At 41.3% G+C, this 26,631-nt stretch overlaps 1 protein-coding gene across 1 annotated transcript in view; it reads left to right on the top strand.

The window, feature by feature from the left end:
- GOLGA1 (golgin A1) overlaps positions 1–26,631 on the top strand; it is a 2,378,923-nt gene that overhangs the window by 1,431,088 nt on the left and 921,204 nt on the right. The window contains exon 15 of the mRNA XM_044058132.1: positions 16,419–16,514. Within this exon, the coding sequence (XP_043914067.1) occupies positions 16,419–16,514 (96 nt within the window). The remainder of the gene's footprint in view (positions 1–16,418; positions 16,515–26,631) is intronic.

Below are 26,631 nucleotides of genomic sequence, written 5' to 3'. Positions count from 1 at the left end.
CTTTACTCATTTCTGTGAGGAAATGTGTTAACTGTTTAATGAAACTACTTAACTTCTTCAGGGAGCCAATATTAGATGAATCATAAAATCTGACCTTCATCTTTTACTTGTGTGTGCTCTCAGCCAAGAAAGCAGTGACCTTTTTTTGCAAGGCACTAGCATGGGTTTCATACTTGCTATGTATTTTCATAGGTAGCTCTAAGGCTGTGTGTTCTGCTTTGTTCCATTTTCTTTTCTCTTCATCACAATTTCAGTCGTAGTACAACTTAAAAAATCCACAGAAAGATTTCTTTAATACAATGCATTTATTTCCGTTAATGATCATGTTCCCTTTTATTGGCTTTGAAGTTAAATTTTATGCTTGTTTACTTCTGTTTTTAACCAATTTTGCCTAAATAAGTCAAATTCTGCTTTGGTAAGCACATGGGTCTTAAGAATTTCCATAGTCCTGTCTTTATTTGGTCCACCAGCATAATGTGGAAGTTTTCAAGTATTGTGTTAAATTCATAAGGGGCACAGTCTGTAAGAACTTTGCTCTTGACCAAAAAAATGACTTGCTTGTTTGGAGAAGTGTTGATTGTGGTGTTTCTTGTTTCTGAGTCAGCTTTGTTTTGTTGAGATGCAACAGAAATTGCACATCAGTTATCCATTTCTTTAGTTTTGGAAGGATTCCGAGTAGCATGTTTTATTTGGGTAAGGGAGCTAGCAGTACATTTAAGAGTAGAGTCATGTGCATACTGTACTAGTTTGGTGTTGGGGATTATAGTGTCCATGTTAACAGAAATGTTAAATAGTACTGAGTTAAGTATAGATCTTGGAGGTACTCCTATATTAAAAGGCTGGAAGTTAGTGTGTGCCTGTACCTATTTTACTGAGATCTGCTTGTATGTTAACTTTCAAACCATGTTATGGTGTTGAAGGTAAGGTTCATACTAATCTGTGAAACCGAGGGGATTAAGGCACCTTATTGAATGCTTTGGTAGTTGTAGGAATATAGACGCAGTGGATGGACTTTGTTTTTTGTATTGCACTGATTGACAGTTTGATGAAGATTTCTTTATTCCTGTCTGAAATATGCTAATTTAATTATACTAGTGTCTTCTGAACTTTCAAGTGTATCATTACCTGGGAAACTCTTTGAAATGTCAACCTGCTAGAAAGAGTCATGAAACAGACTAAATAGCTGAAAAAACAGACTTACATATACCAAGTCTGAGATGACCATTTCCCAGAAAATGCCCTTTTGAGGTATGGTGATTTTGACGTTGGTATATATGTAAGTTCTGCAGTGGGGTTTGCCCCTATATCAGAGGATGAAGAGAGGGCATGCCTCCTCCAAAAAGGAAGTTTTAAAGAGAAGAGCAATGTTAAAGATTCACTCTTCTCCTGGATTTTTTTTATCTTTTTTTTCGTTTTGTCAACGCTCAGCGTTATGGATGCTGACATTTCATTAGGGAGTTGTGGTGGTTTCATAGGTGTGGTACTAAAAAGGTTTGCCCTGCTAACACTGGGTCTCACTCATGGTAATTTAATCATCTGCTGTTATGCTTTGTCTCAAATACAGGAAAGTGAAAGAAAAAGTTTGGCAGATTTTAAGGAGAAGTAAATGGTCACTATGAACAGAACTGTAGTATCTGTTGACTTCATTAAAATGAGTTTGATTTTTAGTGCTGTTGCAGCTTCTGCGCCGGTAGGTGTAGTTATACACTGATCTGTCAGGTTGCTGTCAGTAAATTTTCCCAAAGATGTAAAAGCCCGAATTCTCAATATAGCAGTTACTGAAAAAATTTGTGTTTTATACTCCAAAATCATATCTTTTGAAATCTTTGAAAAAAGGGGAGTTGTATTGAACAGCAGCTGGAAGATTATGATGTTCATTGTGTTTCACTATTGCAGCCCTTACAAATGGGTTATCTGGCTCCCAGTAGCCCGCAGTCGGCCAGAATACCAAAGTCCTTGGTATATGACGTTGGCTGCCTCCAGAATAAGCCTGACGCCAGGATGTCAGGTATAAAGGCAGGCAGCCAACGTCATTTCCTCAGTCTTTCTTGCCGCGGAGCCTGAAGCAGAAGCAATTCACACGAGTGCCGGTCGGCCAATTACCTTCTTTTTGTATTCCGACTTCTAAAGTTGAAGACATCCTCGGATAAGTACCCCATTGGGGACCCTTTTTTCTTGCTTTAACGAATGTCAGAGAAAAATAATAACTTTCTTGCCTGTGGAAAACAGATTCCGCATTGTGATTTTCATTTTTACTGTATTACTTGTTTGGGCCTTGAGCACAACATCCCAAATTGTGATCTCTGTGCTTTCAACCATACGCTGTAGAGCTAGAATTTTGTGTAAGCACTTCAGAGTTTGGCCTGAGTTTGTTGGTATGACATCTTCTGGTCGCTCGACTTCAGATGTGCCTAAGAAGAGCGAGGATAAGGACCACAACAGGCCTAGGGTTAATTTAACCGATGACATCCCTATTAAGTTGGTTGTCGGTCCAGCGGCAGCCAGTGAGACACTTCCCTTGTCCCCGCAGACATTCAGCAGCAGGCATCTTCGGAGGCGTTTCCTGAGTCCTCCATTCTCAGGCTTCTACCTTGCCTTTGGACCCTCCGACAGTCATCACCTCTGATGGATCCAGAGCCGCTAGGCAGGCGGTAGCTTCTGAGGCCTCTTTTCTCCGCCCGGAGACCAGATCCAGGCCGACAACCTCAGCCCACATTTCTGTGGTGGCTAGGCCTCCTGAATCCCTCCAGCTTTCTAGTAAGCCTCTCTGCAGAAAGTCTACTACTAAACAGGCATCGGCCTCCCCTCAATTACCAAAGGCTCAGATGGTTAAGATGGCTAGTGATCTCTTAACTCTTATCAAGGGCTCTCAACCCCCTCCTTCTAAGGGGGCTAGGGAATCATCCCCAGATGTTTTGTCTGCCTCAGCAACTCTGCTGATGAAGAAGGACATTTTCAGCGTTTTTCTGGTTTTGAGGACTCTGATGCTGAAGACTCCATCGCTTCTGCCTCCCCGGGATACTCTGAATACCCTCAGGGAGCATTTTAGATGGGAAAGTCAGGATTTCCCTCAGTCTAAGAAGCGGATTAGGGAGTTCATGGATTTGCCTCAGCATAAGCCTTTGGCTGTTCCTCCAGTTTTGGAAGCTCCTGATGATGTGTTCCTGGAGAATTTTTTGACACCTAATTCTGTTCCTCCTGCTCTCAGAAAGCCTGACAGGTATTATAGAGTTCCTGATTCTCATCAGTTTCTTTTCAAGAATCCTACTGCTGATCCAGAGATTATTTCTCAGGGCCCTAAAGGTGTTAAAGCCATGGTTGCTAAAAATCCTGTTGCTTCTGACAGGCAATCTAGGGCCTTAGATAGGTGGGGTAAAAAAGTTTATACTTCTTCCACCCTGGCTATTAGGTCTGTTAATTGTCTCTTTCATATGCTTAAGTATCAGCAGCATACCTTGGAGGCTATCAAGGCTAAAATTGCTGGTGTTCCTTCCCTGATGGAGAATAAGGACATGCAAGACTTATTGAATTCTGCCACTTCTTCTTCTTTCGGCTGCTCCCGTTAGGGTTCACCACAGCAGATCAACTGTTTCCATTTCTTCCTGTCCTCTGCATCTTGCTCTGTCACACCAACCACCTGCATGTCCTCTCTCACCACATCCATAAACCTTATCTTAGGCCTCCCTCTTTTCCTGTTACCTGGTAACTTCATCCTTAGCATCTTTTTCCCAATATACTCTGCATACCTCCTCAGCACATGTCCAAACCAACGTAATCTTGCCTCTCTGGCTTTGTTTCCAAACCTTCCAACCTGGGCTTACCCTCTAATATACTCATTCCTAATCCTGTCCATCCTCGTCACACCCAGTGCAAATCTTAACATCTTCAACTCTGCCACGTCAAGCTCTGATTCCTGCCTTTTTGTAAATGCCACTGTCTCCAACCCATATAACATAGCTGGTCTCACTACCCTCTTGTTAGACCTTCCCTTTCACTTTTACTGGTACTCGTCTGTCACAAATCACTCCTGACACTCTTCTCCACCCACTCCATCCTGCCTGTACTCTTTTCTTCACCTCTCTTCCACACTCACCATTACTCTGAACTGTTGATCCCAAGTACTTAAACTCATGCACCTTCGCCACCTCTACTCCCTGCATCCTCACCATTCCTCTATCCTTCCTCTCATTCACACACATATATTCTGTCTTAGTCCTGCTGACCTTCATTCCTCTTCTCTCTAGAGCATATCTCCACATCTCCAGGGTCTCCTCCACCTGTTCCCTACTCTCACTACAGATCACAATGTCATCTGCAAACATCATAGTCCACGGGGACTCCTGTCTGATCTCGTCTGTCAACCTGTCCACGACCGTTGCAAATAAGAAAGGGCTCAGAGCTGATCCTTGATGTAATCCCACCTCCACCTTAAACGCATCCGTCACTCCCACTGCAGACCTCACCGCTGTCACACTACCCTCGTACATATCCTGTACCACTCTTACATATTTCTTTGACACTCCCGACTTCCTTATACAATACCACAACTCCTCTTGAATTCTGCCACTGTGGTTACTAAACATTCAGTACATTGTGGTTTTGACACTTTGGAGGCTTCTTGCAGAGCAGCAGCCACTGGTTCTGTTATCAGAAGACATGCTTGGTTCAGGGAACAGCCCCTTTCTGAACCTGTAAAGTCTAAATTACTGGAAGTGCCTTTGCATAACGACAATCTTTTTGGAAGCAAAGCAGAAGAGGTGTTTAAGAAACTGGAGGATAAGGGTAAATCTATGCAAACTGTTAAGGACTTTCTGCAAGTTCAGCCTCCTTGTTTTAGCAGGCATTACCCTTCTAAGAGTTGGACTTTTCCTGACCCTAGTAAACAGGGTTGTACTCGATCCAGGTGCTACAGGTCTTCCAGGGGACAGACATCCACCCCTCACAAGGCTAAACACTGGCAGGCTGCATTCTAAGCCTAAGTGTTCTAAGCATACTTCCAAAAGCAAACATTCTCAATGACTCCGTTTTTTTCCTGCTTGCCTTTGTGGGCCCAGGGTTTCCTTTGGGGGAGAAGGTTAGTCATTTTTGCAGATGTCTGGCACACTATCACGGATGACAAATGGGTGCTAAAAATAGTATCCTAGGGCTACATATTCTCCTTTCACACCTTCCCTGTCCTCCAAGGATACCCAGATATTCCCCCACTTCAAAGGGTAGAAGCAGAAAAACAACTTTCTTCCTTGCTAAACCTGTGAGCAATAAAACCAGTTCCTGTACTACAGATAGGCCAGGGTTTTTACTCGAGACTTTTCCTGGTTCCCAAAAAAGGGGGCACCTGGTGCCCTCTGGATTTTTCCATTCTAAACACTTTTCTGGTGATTCCCAAATTCAAGATGCTCACCCTTCAGCAGTTGCTGCCTATGCTGGACAAGGATTCCTGGCTGGTGACCTTGGACTTAAAAGAAGCTTACTTGCACATCCCTATAAGAGAAAGCTGCAGGCAGTTCCTTCATTTCAGAGCGGGGAACAGGCACTTCGAATTCTCTGCACTGCCCTTTGGCTTATCTACTGCTCCCAGAGTTTTTACAAAATGTCTAGCTCCAGTCATTGTCTTTTGCAGGCAAAGGAACATTCAAATTTACCCTTATGTGGATGATTGTCTTATTCAAGCAAACTCTCCAGAGCAACTTCTACAGGATTTGGACTTTGTAAAGTACCTTCTCACCTCTTTGGGCTGCACAGTCAATGAAAAGAAGTCATAATTGGTACCCACCAGGGAGATTGTATTCCTGGGAGCGAGTCTGAACACAGCCTCCCAGATGGTATCCCTCCCTCAAGAGAAACAGTTGAATCTTTCAAATTACTTCAAGGACTTGGCAGACATGACCCAACTCTCTGCAAGGCAATTCCTGCAAGTCCTGGAGTTCATGACTTCATGTATTCTAATGATTCCATATGCAAGAGTGCATATGAGGAAAATACAGTGGTACCTCAAAAACCTTTAGTGTCAACACATTCAGGATTTAGACTTGATTCTTCCTCTGGTTCCCTGCATGCAAACAGAGTTCCTTTGGTGGGCAATGGCCTGTGCACAGAACAAAGGCCTACCTTTCTATCCACCTCCTGCCAGCCAGACTCACTACGGATGCCTCAGACTACTCTTGGGGAGCACATCTAGAGAGCATATGCATTCAGGGAACATGGACCTATCAACAAGCTCGACTGCACATAAATCTGAAGGAAATGATGGCAGTTCAGCAGGCTTTGATGGCTTTCAAGCATCTTCTCTCTCCTGGTACTCTTCTAGTCAGGACAGACAACACTACAATCATGTGGTACATCAACAAGCAGGGAGGGGGACTCACTCTTACCCCGTGTGCAGACAAAGCATGAGACTATGGTCCATGGCAGCTTCTTTGGGCATTCATCTGATAGCCCAGTTTATTCCAAGAAGGCTCAACACATTGGCAGACCAATTGAGCAGGCAGGTCCTGGATTCTCACAAGTGGCAACTAAACAAAACCATCTTCCATCACATCATTCAGAGTTGGGGCACTTCTCAGGTGGATCTCTTTGCTTCTCCAACCAACCACCTTCTTCCAACCTTTTGCACCAGGGATCACCACAACAAAGATTGGGAAGTAGATGCTCTGTCCTTCCCCTGGACACAGCTTATCGATCTATGCATTCCCTCCTCTGCCTCTTTTTCCCAGAGTGCTGTTAAAGATAAGGGACAAAAAACCAAGGGCCATCATCATAGCTCCAGACTGGCCCAGGCAGCATTGGTATCCACTTATTCGCAGTCTCTCCCAGTCTCAGGCTTGGCGTCTTCCCCTGATACCAAATCTCTTGGTTCAGGATGGAGGAAAGATTCTGCATCCTCACCTGCAGACTCTACATTTGACTGCCTGGCTCATAATTTAGACCTTTCTCAACAGGTAGTTGAGGTCCTTCGTGAGGCCAGGAGGCCTAGAACTAGGAAATCTTATGCAGATAAGTGGAAAAGATTCTCCATTTGGATGCAGACTAGAGGAGAAAACCCATCTCAACCTACTCTTCCTCTAATTTTTGATTACCTGGCAGGTTTACTTAATGGTGGACTTTCCTTCTCTTCTATCAAGATTCATGCTTCAACTATTTCTGCTCACTGTTCCTTTGAACAACCCATTTTCTCTCATCCCTTAATGAAACGGTTCCTCAGGGGAGTTTGCAATTAAAAGCCTCCCAGAAGGGCATCTACTCTAGCTTGGGATCTTAATTTTGTGCTTGAGAAACTTACTCTGTCTCCTTTTGAGCCTGCTGCCACAACAGATTTGAAGTTTCTCTCCTGGAAAACTGCATTTCTTTTGGCCATTACTTCAGCTAGAAGAGTGCCTGAGCTGCAGGCCTTAATGGCATTAGAGCCTTTTATCACTTTCTATGTGGATCGGGTTTCTCTTCGGACTAATCTTTCTTTTATGCCTAAGGTAGTTTCTAGCCTGACTCTTAACCAGTCTCTCCACCTGCCTACCTTCTTTCCTAATCCTCAGAATAGAGGATAAAGGTTGCTACATTCTCTGGCTGTGCATAGTCAACTTAGATTTTACCTGGATAGGGACTAAGTCTTTCCAAACATCAGATCAGTTGTTAGTCAGTTTTGCTCCTGGAGCCCAGGGCAAAGCTATTTCTAAAAAAAAACAATTTCTAAGTGGATTGCTCATTGTATTCACTTTTGTTACTTACAGCATGGCAAGGTTCCTCCTCAGGGCATTAGGACCCATTCTACTAGAGCTACCTCTACTTCAGCAGCTTTTCTTAGAGGTGTACCTACTAAGGACATCCTGGAAGCAGCTACCTGGACCGCTGTCCACACTTTTACCAAGCATTACAATTTGCCCTTCTTATCTAAGTCCAGGGCTGGTTTTGCCACTGCAGTGTTGCAGGGCATTCTTACCAGCCATTAATCTCTGGTGTTCCTCCCCCCTTTTTGTTTTTTCCTGGGCTTTGGGAATCAACCCATTTGTAAGGACTGCAGCAGTGAAACACGATGAACATAGTACAGTTGTGTACACTTACCATAAATGTAGATATTCGAGTGTATTCACTGTTGCAGTCCTGGTCCCCCCCCCTTCCATCCCCCTTTTTTCCTAGGGCACAGACTGGATTTTTTCTTTACCTGGTCTTACTTTTTTTGGGGGGCTCCTGACAGTTATGGCAAGAAAAACTGAGGAAATGATGTTGGCTGCCTGCCTTTATACCTGACGTCCTGGCGTCAGGCTTATTCCAGAGGCAGCCAACGTCATATACCAAGGACTTTGGTATTCTGGCCGACTGCTGGCTACCGGGAGCCGGATAACCCATTTGTAAGCACTGCAACAGTGAATATACTCTAACATCTACATTTATGGTAAGTGCAACAGTGAATACACTCGAACATCTACGTTTATGGTAAGTGTACAGAACTGTACTTTCTAATTGATTAAGATTTTGAAATAAATGATCCAGCCTGCAAAAAAAAAAAGTGAAACAACCAAAGTCTACCTAATAACCTCCTTCCTCTAAACTTTGATTATATAAAACTGAGTAAGGTGGAGCCTATTTATATGACCTTAAGCTATATATTTTTGTTTCTTATGTGTTTTTAAGAAATTGCTTACAGAAAAAAGTTTTCTTAATAATCCAATGACAAATATTGAAGGATGATCTCCAGGCTGCTGGTTCCTTGCAACTACTGAGTCTTAGCATGCTTAGGCTTTTATGATGCTTTACTATTAACTTGCTCAGAGCGATGCCTGTTGGTGCTTTGTTTCAGTTTTATAGCATAGGATTTATTTTATACAAGTAAGCGTGTGTGTCTATATATATATATATATATATAGCTGGGTGTACGTCACTTAACCTAAAACTCATTTGACTGACACCCATTTGACCTAAATTTCATTTGACGGACAACTCATTTGACTGACTTCCATTTCACCAACAGTTAAGATGCAGACGTGTTGTGGGTTTTTCTTCACCTGTGACTTGCTTGTGATAAAAAGAATTACTGTAACTTACAGTGCTGACTGTTAGCATTCCGATAGTCAAGTAGAAAGTAATTGTAGTGTTTCTAAATGTGGGTTTCTTTCTTGACATTTTTATGGAAAGTATCTAAACTGATTTGGCGAATGTTTTGTGCATTCCCAGCGGTAGTGGCAGTGTGTAGAGTACTGTAAGGCAAATTAAAGGTATACTCCCTTTTCCCCACTGTAGTGCGATACTGTAGTTAGTATACATAGTTGGGGAGGTGCGTGGGGAACAGCACAGTTGTACATTGTCCCGTTTCTTTTAAGAGGGTAAGTAAGTAGTTTTTAAGTTCTGGAAAGGGTTAGTTATTGGTGTTCTAAGTGTGCTTGTCTATGGTTTAAGATTTAGTATGTTGAAATTCAGCATTGTAAGCTGTTGGTGAAATGGGAGTCATTCAAATGAAATTTAGGTTCGTTGGGTGTCTGTTAAATGGGTATCAGTCAAATGAGTTTTAGGTCATATGAAGTAGATCCATATATATACATATATTTATATCAAATGTACGTGTGTGTGTGTGTGTGTATATATATGGGTCTACTGTACATGATCGAAATTTCAGAAAGCCAAAACCCAAATACCCGAGACCATATGTTTGACTTTTTGAAATTTCGAACATGTAAAAAAAACAAAAAACATACCTACAAGCTGCTAGCAGGGGGGGGGCAAGCCCCCCTGCACCCCCCTCAACCCCCTGCAGTTTAAATATACCAACTCCAAGATTTCACCACAATGTGGAAGATGGGAATCTTCCCATTCCACACTATACGGAGATGCCCGTTCTGCATGGTCGAAATTTCAAAAGTCGATCTTATGGTCTCGGCCGTATGAGTTTTGGCTTTCTGAAATTTCGATCATGTGTATGGGACCCATATATATATATATATATATATATATATATATATATATATAAAATATTTATAATATTTTTATATATTTGCATGTTTACCAGATAAATTTCTTGAAACGTTTGGCATAAAGCGTATAGTGCAACATTGCATTTGAGGAATATTATACAAGCTGTCAGGTATATTTTGAAATTTTTCTTTATCTGTCTGAAGATTTTTTGTTAAGGATGTTTAAATGAGATTTTGCAAACACCAATGATGTTCTTAGTTGTAACAATTAAGAGCCTGTATATAACAGAATGCAGCCATTTGTAATAAAAGCTGCTTGGAATCCTGATATTTGTTGGAAAATTTTTTTAAAATTTGTCATGTTAAAATCCTTGATTATCAATTTCATAGTAAGCCTTAATGTTAATAAAGTAGGATAAGTGCTTTTGACTGCAAAAATGTTGACTTAATCAGATCCATTAGCTTTATAAGAAAAATATGACTTAAACTGCCTTTTTATATTAGGTTCATAGCTGGGTACTAGGCTATCCGCCCTTGCGGGCCATATCAAGACTAGTCAGTTTATCTTTTGGTGCTTGAATTAACTTATCCCATATGGTATTACATTGGTCTTACCTCTCCTATGATCAATAATTTTATATTACCCCTAATGAGAATAACTGGGATCATACTATAGATAATTAGAGGGGACCTAAATAATGGTGCAGTGTTAATTGTGTGGAGTAAGTGGGAGCAGGAAAGGGTGAAGGACCATCTTTGAGTGATTTCCACCAAATATTTAAAACCAACCAGTGTCTATAGTTCCCTAATCACTTAATCTCATTAATTGGAATAAAAATGTGACCAGTGGGAGAGGTGCAGGATGGGTAAGATGGAAGGTGGTTGGTGGACATCCAGTCTCTTATTTACACACGGCAACAAAAGTTGTACTTAGACAACCAATGGTCGGTGACCGTGTCTTCAAGTCATGAGCCAGAATTAGCTGACCAATGGGGAGCTGCAGCAGTAGTTGTGGAGCTGTCCAGCTTTGTTGGGCCCACTCATTTATTTCATCAGGTCTGTGTATCTTGCGTACCTGATTGACATCCAAAGTGGGAAAGATAATCAGTAGTTTGGTTGTGTTGCTCTCGAGTCTGACATGGGACTTTGGGTGGTGATAAACCTTTGGCTCCAGGTGTTTTCTTGAGTTGGGTGAGCTAGTTTGTGTAGCGTTCGTGTCTGTAGTGGGCAGAACTGGAGGTCAAAGCAGTTTCCCTATCCAAAAGAGATTAATTTCTTAATTTGGGAGAATGTCTCTTTCCTTCGACCCAAATACTCAGGTGAGTTGACCTGTTGTGTATTTTAGTAATCAAGAGCATTTCTTAGGCAGTTGTTTCCTTTCACTACAGTGACAAGAAAATTCCTTTTATAATTGATTGTGGTACTTGTATATTTCTCACCCTATGTGTCATGTAATTCTGTTGAATTGTGATGAAGAGTCAAATGTGGATGTGGGAGAAGTTCAGAATGTTGAGTCTACCTAACAGAAGTAATTTCAAAACTTTTATTATTTGAGTGTAAGATGCAACCGATGCATTTGTGTCTTTTTTTTATTTTTGCACTCTTGCAACACTGTTTAATTCATTTAAGCAGTGACAATTAATCCTAACAGATAATTGCAAAGTGTATTACCTTCTTAGCTTAATGTATATTTTTTTTATGAAGTGAGAATTAAAATAAATTTTCTCTTTATAACATCTGTTGTAATCATTGCATCGATTATTTCATATTGTTAGGGTATTATGCCATTAATGTATTTGGAATGCCATTTTCCAGCTTCATTCCCTTTCTGTAAGCTTTGCGACTTATTGTCTACAGTTTGAGTTCTGTAAACTTGCTGTCTTTCATCAGATACATACAAAAATTAAATTTTTTTTCCCTTGGTATTTTAATTACCAAACTTGGTGTAATATAACAGTTTTATTCTCCATGTATTATAGTCATATTTAAAGCTACAATATTTATTATAAGTGTATACTTTTTACAGTCCTAGCTTTAAACTCTTTCTGTTTTTCTTGCACAAGTTAAACAATATAGGCACATTTATTAGTACAGAAAAAGATCTTTGGCTTTCGCAACCTGACCTAGGTGGGAAATATTGGCTCAAAGATTGAGCAGAATGGCGGAAGCTCTAGAGATAAGAGAGCTTCATTCTTAAGTACTTAATTAGCTTCTCCTAAAAGGCCTGCTGTTAAGTATATTTGCACAACTTCCCTTTGTAGCAGTAGGATACATATTTTTAATTAAAAAATGTTTATATAGTGATTATAGTTTTAACAGTACGTGGTGGTTGAAGTTCTGGGGGACTGTAATTGGGATCATCTGAATTGTGGAGCTGCAAGTATGGATGAGGGTAATATATTCCAAGCTTGAGATTGAGGTATCTTGGAGTTCCACCATACTCTGAAGTACAGACGTATCAGAGCAAGTTTTTACAGTGGATATAAAAAGTTTACACACCCCTATTAAAATGCCAGGTTTTTGTGATATAAAAAAATGAGACCACAATAAATCATTTCCAAAACTTTTCCACACCTTTAATGTGACCCATAACCTGTACAATTCAATTGAAAAACAAACACATTTGTTAGGGGAAAAAATATAAAAAAATGTACAATATGCTGGTTGCATAAGTGTGCACACCCTTAAACTAATACTTTGTTGTGTGTGCACACCCTTAAACTAATACTTTGTTGAAGCACCTTTTGATTTAATTACAGCATTCATTCTATTTGGGTACACACCTGCCATCAATTAAAGAGACTCTGATTAATCCTAAATGAAGTTCAGCTGTCCAACTAGGATTTTCCTGACATTTACTCAGTTGCCTGCTACAGCAAAAGCCATGGTTTGCAGAGAGCTTGCAAAGCATCAAAGGGATCTCATTGCTGAAAGGTATCAGTCAGGAGAAGGGTACAAAAAAATTTCCACAGCATTGGATATGCCATGGAACACAGTGAAGACAGGGATCAAAAAGTGGAGAAAATATGGGACAACAGTGACATTGCAAAGAACTGGACATCCCTCCAAAATTGATGAAAAGACGAGACAAAAACTGGTCAGGGAGGCTGCCAAGAGACCTACAGCAACACTGAAAGAGCTGCAGGAATTTCTGGCAAGTACTGGTTGTGTACTACATGTTACAACAATCTCCCGTATTCTCCATATGTCTGGACTATGGGTAGGGTTGTAAGACGGAAGCCTTTTCTTACACAAAAAAAACATCCAGGCCTGGCTAAAATTTTCAAAACAATACATCAAGTCTTCCAAAAGCATGTGGGAAAATGTGTTGTGGTCTGATGAGACCAAGGTTGAACTTTTTGGCCACAATTCCAAAAGGTACGTTTGGTGCAAAAACAACACTTCCTATCACCAAAAGAGCACCATCCCCACGGTGAAGTATGGTGGTGGCAGTATCATGCTTTGGGGTTGATTTTCTTCAGCTGGAACTGGGGCTTTAGTCAAGGTGGGGGGAATTATGAACATTTCCAAATACCAGTCACTTTTGGCCCAAAACCTTCAGGCATCTGCTAGAAAGCTAAAGATGAAAAGGAATTTCACCTTTCAACACGACAATGACCCCAAGCATACATCCAAATCAACAAAAGAATGGCTTCACCAGACGAAAATTAAAGTTTTGGTATGGCCCAGCCAGAGCCCAGACCTAAATCCAATAGAAAATCTGTGGGGTGACCTGAAGAGGGCTGTGCACAAGCGATGCCCTCGCAATCTGACAGATTTGGAGCACTTTTGCAAGGAAGAGTGGGCAAATATTGCCAAGTCAAGATGTGCCATGCTGATAGACCCATACCCAAGAAGACTGAATGTTGCAATTAAATCAAAAGGTGCTTCAACAAAGTATTAGTTTAAGGTTGTGCACACACAACAAAGTATTAGTTTAAGGGTGTGCACACATGCAACCAGCGTATTGTACGTTATTTATTTTTAATTTTTTTCCCCTAACAGAGTTGTTTGTTTTTCAATTGAATTGTACAGGTTATAGGTCACATTAAAGGTGGGAAAAGGTTTGAAATGATTTATTGTGGTCTCATTTTTTTTATATCACAAAAATCTGGCATTTTTACAGGGGTGTGTAAACTCTTTTATACCACTGTATATACATGCATGTAGCAGTGGATGTGGGGCACAGAGTTTCCATGTCAAGTGGCAGAAACTTTACTAGGTCTGTGTAAAGAGGGCTGCTCAAATGGGCATGATCAGCAGGTACCAATGTGTGCTGGAGTTAAGTACTGTTAATTGTGTCTGGATACCAATACTGTGTTGGCAGTCATGTCTGAAGTGCTGAAATTCTCAGTATGTGACAGTTTTAGCTGTAGCAAGCAGCTTGGTACAGTTTCAGATTAGAGGAACCCCCTATCATTTCTGTTGTTTTTCTTTTGTTGGGGTGGGGGCTGCTGGGCCATCCCTTGCCAGGAGAGCATTAATTGACCCAGGCACTGTTCCACAAGGAGTCACTGCTCTAGAAATTTATTTTGTGTCTTAAGATTTCTGGACACCTGATTAAACCTTTTTCCATCAGATCAACCCAGGTGAACTGAAGAAGATATTGTGGGAGATGAACATTTTCCTGTTCAGTACTTCTGTTTCCTGGAGAGAGAGAGGTTTAATTCGAGTGCATAGCACTCTGGTTTGTTGCACATCTGACATCGGGCCAAAAGGCAGTGAATCCCACCTCTGCAACACCATGCCCATAGTCACTGAATGAATTCCAAATGTTTGGCTTGATATTCAAATGCCATATGAGGTGATAGAATTATTTTGTTTAGTAGATGTTTTTCCCATGCTTACTAGGATGAAAGAGAGGTGTGTAGCCCAGTAGAGGCAAAGGTCTCCCAACTTGTTGTATATCTTAATCTTTTCTGGCTGATAGGCACGGAATCTGCTGTCTGTGATGTTATGTCTTTTGCTGCTGAAGTTAATGGATTTTTGCCAAGCAGATATATATTGTGTTCCCATTCTTGCTTGGATTTTTTTTACTGTCCAAAAATAATGCATTATTTGCTCATTTCCATATGAACATTGATCATGCCATAAGTAACATTAACCTTTTTAACTAGTTGTAATGTCCCTAATATTAGCCTCTGCAAACATGACACTTTCACAGACTACTTATAAAGCTCAGTGAGGTATGTTTTTGTTTCTTGCACAGAAGAGTCAGCAGCTAATAGGATGTTTTGGTGGGTTGCTGTGTTTGCCTTGTAGACTTTTGAGTTTGTTTTTATTTTATTTATATGGACCCTCACCCACTATTGTGGAAGGGTGATTGGGTATGTTCATAGGTGTTTACTAGGCTAACGACCACAAGGGCCTTTTTATGTCTAGCTATTCATCCCATGTGCACAGCTGTGGTCACTGGAAGGCATGGGTAATGTTCTTTTTTTATTTTTGCTTTTTGAGAAACAGTTTTGAGGTGTATGAGGCTGCATTCTTCAGAACTTATACATATGTAGCTGTATGTGTGTAGATATGCTTAAAGGGTGGGTCTGCTGTTGAGAATTTAGTCTCAATATTTGAATGCACTGTAAGCTATGAGTGATGAATTCTGTATATTTCTTTTTTACTGCTATTCAAATAGTTTTAATTTTTTTATTCTAACATGCTTTCTGCTTGTAACCTAAAAGGTGTTGCAATATTTAAGCTTTTAAGAGTAGAGATGGAAATGTATTTTTTTCGTTGGTGGTATTCTCCCCCATCAGGCTTCCTGTCAATGAGGCACCACTGCTGTTCTTCTTCCTTGGGGATGCTACCCAGAGACGAGGTTGTTCAAGCAGGGGGCATCATTCCAACATCCATATGGGGATGCTTTGTGGTCTTATCCTGGTGGTGAGAACATTTGAATAGCCTAACTTCACCTGACAGATGGGAGGACATGCAAACCATGTCAGTGCAGTGGCCTGCAGTCACTTCACCTTGTGAGTGCATGCCTCTGTACTCTTGCTTTGAGGGATGCCACCCATCAATGCCTGGTGGGCCTAGTGTCAGTCTACAGGCCATCCCTTTGCATTATTGACTGTTCCCCAGAGGACAGTGGTAGCATGTACTGCTGGCAGTGCCCATCCTTTCAAGTGCCAGGAAGTGCATATGTTGCCAGTGAACCTGTGGTTGCCTAGGCTGTAATCAAGGCTTTACCCCTCTACAACATTAGAGCTGGCTAGATATTAATGCGACAGTCTTTTAAAAGACTAGTTTCATTTGCTGTTATGCCATTACATTCATTCTTTGATTACCAACTTAATCTGTTGCAGGGTTCAAAGAGGAACTGGGGGTTTATCCTAGCAATCAGTTGATACAAGGCAGATACACCTATTCAGAATGTGGTGCTAGCCCCTCAGTATGTATTAAAATCCATTACTTGCTTTTTTTGTACTGGTTGCCATATGCAGAGTGAGAAAAACATAGTTTTTACTTCTTTATTGCTGAACAAAAATGTAGTCTTTGTTTTTGTTTTGTTGTTTCAAGGTATCAAAACTTAATAACAAGATAGCAGAAATGCAGACTTTGCTGGAGGAAAAAGAAAACAGTTTACAGTCTTTTAAAGAAGATAGTGCTAATCAGGTATGTATTGTCTGTAACATTAACAGAGTTGCATATTTTTTTTTAAAATGACTTTCTATATACCTTTGTTGTAGGCCCTTTTCTCTTCCAGCCTTTGAACCTTTCATCCCTTGTTAGCTTCTTTGTTGACTTTCCTTCCCAACATTCAAGGACATTGGGAGAAGCCAGTATGGCCCACAAATCACTGCCATTATTTAACTTTAATTAGGAGCTAATGGTAGTGATCAGAGATATTGCATACTTCCTAACACTCCCTCTTCTTGTGAAAGCCAACAGACTTGGTGCCAAAGTCGTGCATGCAATACTGGCCAAGTGATGCATGCATGCATGCTTACACACTGTTTGTCTCTCTCTGAAATCCAGATATACCTTTGTGTATGCTTGACAAGCCAGAGCAGCCACAGTAAACCCTATGCTGCTGCTTCTCCATCTGATCTCCATCAGGTGATAGTGACAGAGTTGGTTGAACCATCTTCTCCTAGGATAAGTGAGCGCAGTTACCAAGTCAGTGTCTGGGTTCCATATAGACCCAGGCAGGATGTAAAGACATTCTGTAATGTCTTGACCTGTACATCCTGCTAAAAAAATAACAAGATTCCCTCTGTCTCTTTCAGAAATTATGTAATGACCATTTACTTTGTGTCTCAAACATGGACTTAGAGTTTGATGTTACTCTTGCTGAGTGTGTGTCCTCATACAAGAATTCAAAAGAAAATGTCCTGATGGTATGCTTTGGCAGGAAGACCAGGAATCAATGACTACATAGCAAAGGAGAAAATGTTGGTGATTAAGTGAAACAAAACAAGTATAAGCCTTCCTAAGGTCTGCATTTTCTCTGCAGAAGTTTGTTGAGATTCTGGTTCTTTTAACCAGTTTAATCACACTGTTCTTATGGCTTTTAACTGATAACTATGCAGCCAAACTGTCAGATTATCCATCTCTGAGTAACCAAATGGCAGAAGTACATTGGCTTCCCTTAAACACATATTTCTGTGTTTGCTGCTGGGGTGATTGCATTTCCACTTGGGTGTTACCCTTTAGGACTTTACTTTTACATTTGACACATGGCAAGAAGTAGTGCTTGTTGTCTGTCCTTTCATTTCATTTACCATTCTTCCCTTCCATCATCTCTCCATTCCCCCCTTCATCCTTAGTTGAACAGTAGCCACCCTTAAATGGGTCTATATTAATTCATTTTGGGTTCAATTCAGTGAACCTTTCTTCATTGAACCCTAACATCGAACGTTCATTTCAGAGAAAAATTTACGTATGGAATTGAAGCAGTTGGCTAACAGAACAAATTTGTCCTTTCCCCCACTGTAGTGTGATCTTGGAGTTGAGATATATATATATATATATATATATATATATATATATATATATATATATATATATATATATATATTTAGTTTGGGGGGGGGTGAAGGTTTTCCATACTGTGCTGTCTGTTCCGGTGTTGTTTTGGCCAAGTGCTTAGTTTCCCATTTAAAATTTTTTTCAATGAAAATGTTTGATGAAGTGCATGTTCCATAGTTAGGGTTCAATGAAGAAAGGTTCTCTGAATTGAACCTTCGATTAATTAATATAGACCCCCCCCCAATGCCTCTGTGGATGCTTTCTCCAGCATCTGCCGTGGTAGTTCATTTAAATGGTTCCTCAAGCCTCTTCACAGTTGTATATTTTTGTAAATTCAGGGTGTAATTGGACACTTCTTTCACACATCTGCTCAACCATTTCAGGGTGGTGGCCTTTTCATGCATCTGTAATGTGGTCTTGTGCAGCCATGTTGACCCCACTATGTTGTTTGATCTTTAGTGAAAAGAGATTTTGCTTTGTCATTTTCTTTCCCCTCCATCCCATGCATCGCTCTGGTGACTTTGCTTAGGGCTCCTGTTATTAACATAATGCCATTCTCCTATTGCATCCTCCAAAACACCCCTGATCATCCAGTACGTGTGTGGCCACCACTTCCAGATCATTTTTTTTAATCTTATGCCATCAGTTCCATTCTCCCAGCTGATTCGTATTGTGGTGCAAATTCAATAATTTGCTTTTCTGTTAACTAAGCCTCATCTGTCACCTGTTTTCCTGCTTGTGCAACCTTTTCAGATCTTTTAATGTATTCTTTCATCCTTCATTGCTTTAGCTTTTAAGTGCCATTGAGAGGGTAATCTTGTCCCCCCCCCATACATGTCCAGCACTAGCACACTGAACAGTCCTGTATCTAGGTTTCCTGCAGAAATCTTGTAGTCAAGAATTACATCACAATCCTAGATATATTCTTTTTAAATACATTTAAATTATTAAAATTGATTATAGTTGCAGTTGTAAGGTGAACTGACTTTGGGTTACAAATTCAAGTAAAGAACAATTTTGAAATGGTTAGACAGGATGAGAACATTTGTATTTATAAATGTAACAAGATAAATGGGTAGCTTTATGTAATTATGGTCAATTTGCTCTAAAGCATATTTGACCAGAAGAAAAAAAAAAACAGTGGCATATTTGATGTAAAAAAAAAAAAATTTCATCGAAACCAGAAAACATTGAAGCACACTTCACTGAAAATACCACGCAGACTAAAATCTCCTAAAGCATGAAATTAAATATGCTAACTCCATAGATACACATCCTCAGACAAAAATAATACTCCTGACACAGTTCGCCATTGCTACAGCTCAAGCACAAACTACTTTTCTTGGAGGTACAGTGACAAGGAACTAATACTGATTACCGCTAGTTTGATGGTAATTCCTATGTTCCATAACCATACCAGCAGTCATTTTCTGCAGACTTGCATAGTTTTCAGTCAAATGAGAATCAAGTCATTTGTGGCTTAGATCAAATGTGCCACTTTTTTTCCTCATTCTAGGCTGTTGGAATACTACATGCAAGTTACATATGTAAAGCATATGCAAACAGTTAAGGAATTAATACCATTTGAGTAATTAACCCTCTTTCATCCATGCACCTCCAGTTTCTCATTATTCCTGCCACCAACCCTTGCATTTCTTAGTGTGTGCTTGTGCTCAACTAAGTAAAAGACTTTGATATCAAGGTTAACTATGTATGCCAGTACAGCAAAGCCAAAGCTGGCTATGATGCCAGTATTTTCTGTCACTTTCTCTTGTAACCTGCTTGAAGATTGTTTTTAAGGGTGGTAACTAACTTTTGCATTAAGATTCCTTCCTTGACATAATTGTCTTCTGCTTTTAGGCTAACTTGCATGCATTTCCCAAGATTTCTTCCTCCCCTCACCTTGTATAAGGGCAATTGTCTTGCTGTCTTCTATTCTGCAGGCACTTGTGCAGTGGCCAGTGATCTCTGGAAGGTATCCAACCATACCTCTTAAGCTGGAAACATCAAAAATCTGGACAAAGACCCATGAAAAGTAGGTACAACTGGCCAAAAATCTGTACACTGATTAACATAAACTTTGCATACACAATTATGTAACCCTATCCACCCTAAAGGAATTGTGGGATGCCAACATTTAAACACAAATTGAAGAACAGACAAAATATTAAACACAAAATATAACATAACGATAGTGTTTTATTTATACCAACATTTGAGCTTGTATCAAACTTTGAACTTGTATAAAACTAAAATGCAATATTCTTTTACAAAATAAAATTAACTGCCATCATGAATGCAGTGGGACAAGTGGTCTTTGATACCCAATGTCTATATAATTATTAATGTACATTAAAAGCTATGCACATGTTTTATCACACAATTCAAGCAGATTTGTCTACATTGCTGCAGTTTTCAATGAGCAAGTGTTGACACCATTATGAGTCAGTAGACAAGGGGGTATTTTACTACCTTACAACATGCTCATAGGAGGTTACTAGGCTCATGTCCCCAGGGCCCTTAAAGCCTAGTAAAGGTCAACCAATGTTTCAAAGGATGTGTGGTTCAAGCAGACACTAAAATCAGCACCTTTTGCCCCTGTCCAAGAGGGACATGTTTAAGGGAAATGCTTGTTATGCTCGTTAATGCTGATGGTATCACTCCTCAGAGTGGAAACATTGTTGAAACAAGGTAATGTATTTCGTCATGATGCAACACAGCATAGCTTTGGTGATCGCTGATGACCATAGATCAGCAGGGCGAAAGAGCACAGATTAGTTTGTCTGTCATACAGATAATTTTTGCTAAAGCATGAGAATGTTTTTGCAGTCATTTCATTTACAGGGTATATATTCATTTATTTGCAGAACTGTTTTGTAATAATTCAAATCTGCTTATGGAGTTCAGCTCTGCACACAGATCTGCGGATGCAGGTGTCTGAGGAATCAATGTTTATGTACAGAAAACATAAAATAATAAATGTTACTGCTGTGTAGTGCTGAGCTGTGTATTACAACAAACACTGTTAATAATTACGGTGCCATCCTAAACAGGGGTGTAGTTAGTAAATTCCATTTTGTACTCACAAACTGTGTGTGTGTGTAAAGTCTGTCTGTTAACTAGTTCGTTCGTATTTAATGATGATGCTATCCATACTGATGTGGTTGTGTGAATTAGAGCATCTGTATGAAAACCCCAGCCTTCTTGTCATATGTGTTAGAGACGAGTGAGCAACAATAGATATGCCTGTTTTCAGCACAGTGATTTTACTGAGATTCAGGACATTATTCTCCATTAACCCCCTTTAAAGTTATCAACCTTTTTGGACCCAAGGAGAAAGCTAAAATGGGAAGTAGTGAGAGAGAGAGAGGGCAAGACGCTCGTGGCTGTAGGTATAAAGTTTGCCTCTTCTCAATGGACCTTCTGCAGTATTAAGAAGAGTGCTAAGAAATGTTTTTTGGTGATGGTGGGGCAGCCGAACATTATCCATGGTTCTGACAGAGGCCCACGTAGAAGAGGTGGTTTCCAGACTAGGCACTGCCAAGAAGACAGAGGCAGTCAGAAGAACCAGGAGTTCTGCAACTGGCAGTCTAGAGGTCAGTCATAGAAACCCTCAGACATTGCCTAATTATCCTGTTCTAGAGGTAGCTGGAGGTCAAGTTCCCTCCACTTGCCTATGTGGATGGCCATTACTCAGGACAAGTAGATACTTCTCTAGTTGTCAATTAAGTTGGATCTTCCAAGCTGCTGTACTACCCTACTTCACTTGTATCTGTGCATCGCATTTTGCACTTTTAGCTATATTGTACTCTTTTTTTTTCACTAGCAAATTTTATCTTCTCTCCTTTTAAGTAAATAAAACAAATCCTTCCCAATAACAAATCTCATCACTTTACTGCTAGTACACCAGACCCTATAGCTATGATGATGTTCTTCATGTTTCACTGTTGCAGTCATTACAACTGGGGTTTCTGCCTGCAGGTAGCCCTCAGCCGGCCTGAATATCAAAGACTTGGATTCCTGCGTTGGATGCTGTCTCTTCTTCCATGACGTCAGGTCATCAGGGGTATAAAACATGCAGCTGACACCATTACATCAGTCTTTCTTGCTGCGGGGTGCCCAAATTAAAAGCAGTTTGCAAGTGCCGGTCGGCCGACTCCTGAAATTTTCGTTTTCGAGTTTCATTTCCGAAGTCTTCAAGAAAGCTAAGTACCCCGTTGGGTATCCTTTTTCTTGCTCTTAACTGATGTCAGTAAAAGTTAACAATTGTATTACCTGTGGAAAGCAAATACCTCATAAAGATTTTCATTCGTACTGCATTCCTTGCTTAGGCTCAGACCACGATGTCCCTCGCTGTCGGTTTTGTGCCTTATTCAACCCCCAAGCTATTCATCGTCGGTCTATTTTTGCAGCAAATTATTTTGGTACTCGGTATAACTGTCCAGAAATGGCTTCAGTAAGCCATCCAACTACCGACATTCTGAAAAAACGTAAAGATAAAGAAGGAGACAGACCCCATAGGTCCAAAACTGCCGACGACGCTTCCGTTAAGCTAGTCACCAGTTCGCCGGTACTCAGTGAGGCGCTTTCGCAGCCCCTGATACCTGCTACATCAGATTTGCAGGCCTCTACTGAGACCCATTTGGAGTCTGGTATACTGCAAGATGCTTCAACTATGGAATCCTTGGATGTCTCTACCTTGGATGGGTCTGGAGCTGCTGTGCAGGCACCGGCTTCTGAGGGTGTATTCAGGCCTACAGATTTGCATTTCAAATCGATGCCATGTTCTTCATCAAGGCCTAAAACTCGACCCACGCCTAGAAAAACGACATCCAAACTGCATGGTCAGGCTCATATGCCTAAAAAATGCTTAGAATGGCTGAAGACCTTATTACTTTAATTAGGGAAAGCCAGCCTTCCCACTCTAGGAGACCTAGAACTGATTTTCCTTCTGATTCTTCGGATCAGGATTCTGAAATTTCTGTTTCTTCTGATTACCAGGATTTGCCCTTATCCACCTATGAGGATTCTGATGCTGAGGATTCCATTCCCTCTGCTTCCCCTCCAGAAGATTTTTCTTTTGGTGAAACCTTGCACTCTCTTAGGGAGCATTTCAGCTAGGAAAGCCAGGATTACTCTGACTCCAAAAAGAGGCTTAGGGAATTCTTACTCCTCCCTCAGCACAGGCCTTTAGCTATCCCTCCTGTTCTGGACATTGTAGATGATGCCTTCTTGGAATCTAGCCTGGCCCCAGACACTTTACCTCCAGCTCCCAGAAAACCTGACAGGTATTAGAGTACCTGACTCTCACAAGTTCCTCTTCAAGAATCCTACTGCAGATCGAGAGACCATTTCCTAAGGACCAAAAGGCATTAAGGCTACTTCTGCCAAAAACCCTACCCCCTCTGATAGAAATTCCAGGGCCTTGGGCAGATGGGGGAAGAAGGTATACACTTCTGCTACTTTGGCTATTAGGGCCTTAAATTGCCAGTTTCATATGTTAAAGTATCAGCAGCATATTATGGGGCTACTTAAACAGAAAATGATGTTGATTTCTGACTGCGCTGAACATAAAGAATTACAGGATTTAATGCATTCTGCTGAACAAGTTGGTAAACATACTTTGCAATGTGGTTTTGACTCTTTAGAAGCATCTTGCAGGGCTGCTGTCACTGGGTCTGTACTTAGAAGGCATGCTTGGCTTAAGGAGCAAAACTTGCCAGATCATGTTAAAGCTAAATTACTGGATGCTCCCTTAAACCAAGACCGCCTGTTTGGCAACAAAGCAGAAGAAGTTCTTAAAACGATGGAGGAAAAAGCTAAATCTATGCAAACTGTTAAAGATTTCCTGCACTTACAGCCTCCCAGATTTAGTAGGGAATGGCCTTCTAAGAATTGGTCCTTTCCGGTCTCTTCCAGGCCTTCTCAGTCCAAACCCAGGAACAGCAGACCAGCTAAGCCACAGTCTCAAGGTACACATAGGCCTAAGCAGTGGGGTGCTCCCACTTCCAAAGCTGGAAGTAGTAAGACCCCCCCCCCATGGAAAAATGTCACAATTACTTAAGCTTAACTCTTCCAAACCCTGCTCACCTGCCTGCTCCCTTAGGGGGAAAGCTTGCACTACATGCAAAAAACTGAGAACTCTTTACCCAGGACAAATGGGTTTTAAATATAGTTTTCCACGGATACAGATTCCACTTCCACACCTTACCAACCACAAACAGTTAGCCAGACCTACCCCCAAATCAGTGGGCAGAGGCTCAACAGCAGGTTCTCTCTCTTCAAAGTATCAGGGCTATTCAACCTGTCCCAGCAGAAGAAAGGGGACAAGGTTTTTACTCAAGACTTTTCCTGGTACCCAGAAAAGACAGCTCCTGGCGTCCTATCCTGGACCTCTCTATTCTAAACACCTTTTTGGTAATCCCAAAATTCAAAATGCTAACACTTAAACAGCTGCTTCCTATGCTAGGCAAAGATGCCTGGTTGGCAACCTTAGACTTAAAGGAAGCTTACCTGCACATTCCAATAAGGGAATCTTGCAGGAAATACCTACACTTCAGAGCAGGCTCCATGCACTAACAGTTCTCTGCACTTCCCATTGGCTTATCTACTGTGCCCAGAGTATTCCCAAAGTGTCTATCTCCAGCCATTGCATTTTGCAGGCAGAGAAATATTCAAATATACCCATACTTGGACGATAGTCTGATTCAGCCAGAAAGCCAGGAATTGCTATTAAAACATCTGGCATTCGTAAAGAAACTTCTAAACTCACTGGGGTACACCATAAACGAAAATAATTCTCACCTAGTACCCTGCCAACAAATTGTATTCCTGGGAGCAAGCTTGAATACAACTTTCCAGATTGCTTTCCTCACTCCAGAGAAACAAGTTTATTTGATAACCTAATTCAAACTACTGGCCACACAGACCCAGCTATCTGCAAGGAAAATCCTGCAAGCTCTGGGGTTCATGGCCTCTTGCAGTATACTAATTCCATACGCAAGACTGCATATAAGGAAACTACAATGGTATGTAACAAGCCTATGGTGTCAACATTCTCAGGACCTGGAATCAATGATTCGTATCATTCCTTGTATAAAGACAGAGTTCCTTTGGTGGGCAGAGGCCTGCTACCACAAAAAGGGGCTCCCATTCACTCTACCCCCTGCTGCCCAAACCCTAACAACAGATGCATCAGACTATACATGGGGGGCTTACTTGGCAGGGCAGTCCATTCAGGGCAAATGGAAACCGAGACAGATGCACCTGCATATCAACCAAAAAGAAATGTTAGCTGTACAGAATTCCCTGACAGCCTTCAAGGACCACATTCTTCCAGGGCAGTTATTGGTAAAGACAGACAACATCACAGTTATGTGGTACCTAAACAAGCAGGGGGGAACCCACTCGTACCCTCTCTGCAGACTAGCCATAGCTCTGTGGAACACAGCCTTGAGCTACCAAGTGCACCTACAAGCTCAGTTCCTGCCAGAAAAGCTAAATTCACTGGAAGACGACCTAAGCAGATATCTCATGGACCCACACGAGTTGAAATTGGAACCAAAGATATTCAACCTCTTGAGAAACAAATGGGGGGATCCAGAGATAGACCAGTTTGACTCCCCTCAGAACTACCAGTTGGACAAATTCTGCACAAGGACTTCCCACAGTCAAGCTTGGAAAGTGGATGCCCTGTTCTTATCCTGGGAAAGCCTCTCAGTTTATGCCTTTCCCCCTCTACCTCTCCTCTCGAAGGTTCTGCTAAATATCAAACAGGACAAACCAAGGACAATACTAATTGCACCAGACTGGCCACGCCAGCACTGGTACCCCCTCTTGTGCAGTATGACACTGCTGGAACCATGGCACCTGCCTCAGACCCCTTCCCTGCTGTCCCAGCAGGAGGGCCAGATTCTGCACCCTCAACTTCAAACCCTGAACCTTGCAGCCTGGCTAATTCCTTGAGCTCTCCAATAACATCCCTCAATAAGCAGGTGTTAGATGTCATTCTGGAGGCAAGAAGGCCTAGTACTAGAAAATCCTATGCCGAAAAGTAGAAAAGATGCTGTTCCTGGAGCCAGACTCAGGGAATGGGCACAAAGGTGCCCAGCTTACCGCATAGTCTTCACTACTTAATAGAAATGCTCCACAATGGCCTTTCCTTCTCTTCAATTAAAATTCATGCCTCTGCCTTTTCAGCACATTATAGTACTGAACAAACCCCTCTTCTCTCACCCCCTGCTAAAGCAATTCCTCAGAGGGGCCAAAAATTTAAGACCCCCCCCCAGGAGAGCCCCTACTCCAGCCTGGGACCTTAACTTTGTATTGTAAAAGCTCACTCCCCTCCTTTTGAGCCAGCTGCAACTGCAGAGTTGAAATTCCTTTCTTGGAAAACAGCCTTCCTTCTAGCCATCACTTCAGCAAGAAGAGTGTCTGAATTACAGGCTCTCATGGCAGTGGAGCCCTTCATCATCTTCGATGCAGACAGAGTGTCCCTCAACACCAATCCTTCCGTTATGCCCAAGGTGGTGTCTAGTGTGGCCCTTAATCAGTCCATTCATTTGCCTACTTTTTTCCTGAATCCACAAAACAAAGGAGAATGAATACTGCACTCTTTGGACGTGCTCAGACAACTTAGATTTTATTTCAACAGGACTAAGCCTCTCAGAAAATCTGAACAGCTGCTAGTTGACTTTGCTGCAGGGGCAGAGGGGAAGGCCATTTCAAAGCAAACAATTTCTAAGTGGATAGCCCATTGCAT

Source organism: Protopterus annectens, chromosome 16.part0 (genome assembly GCF_019279795.1).
Source record: "Protopterus annectens isolate FY-2018-M chromosome 16.part0, PAN1.0, whole genome shotgun sequence".
NCBI lineage: Eukaryota > Metazoa > Chordata > Ceratodontiformes > Protopteridae > Protopterus > Protopterus annectens.
The sequence above is the reverse complement of the archived record's forward strand: the minus strand, read 5'-3'. Positions and strand labels throughout refer to the sequence as shown.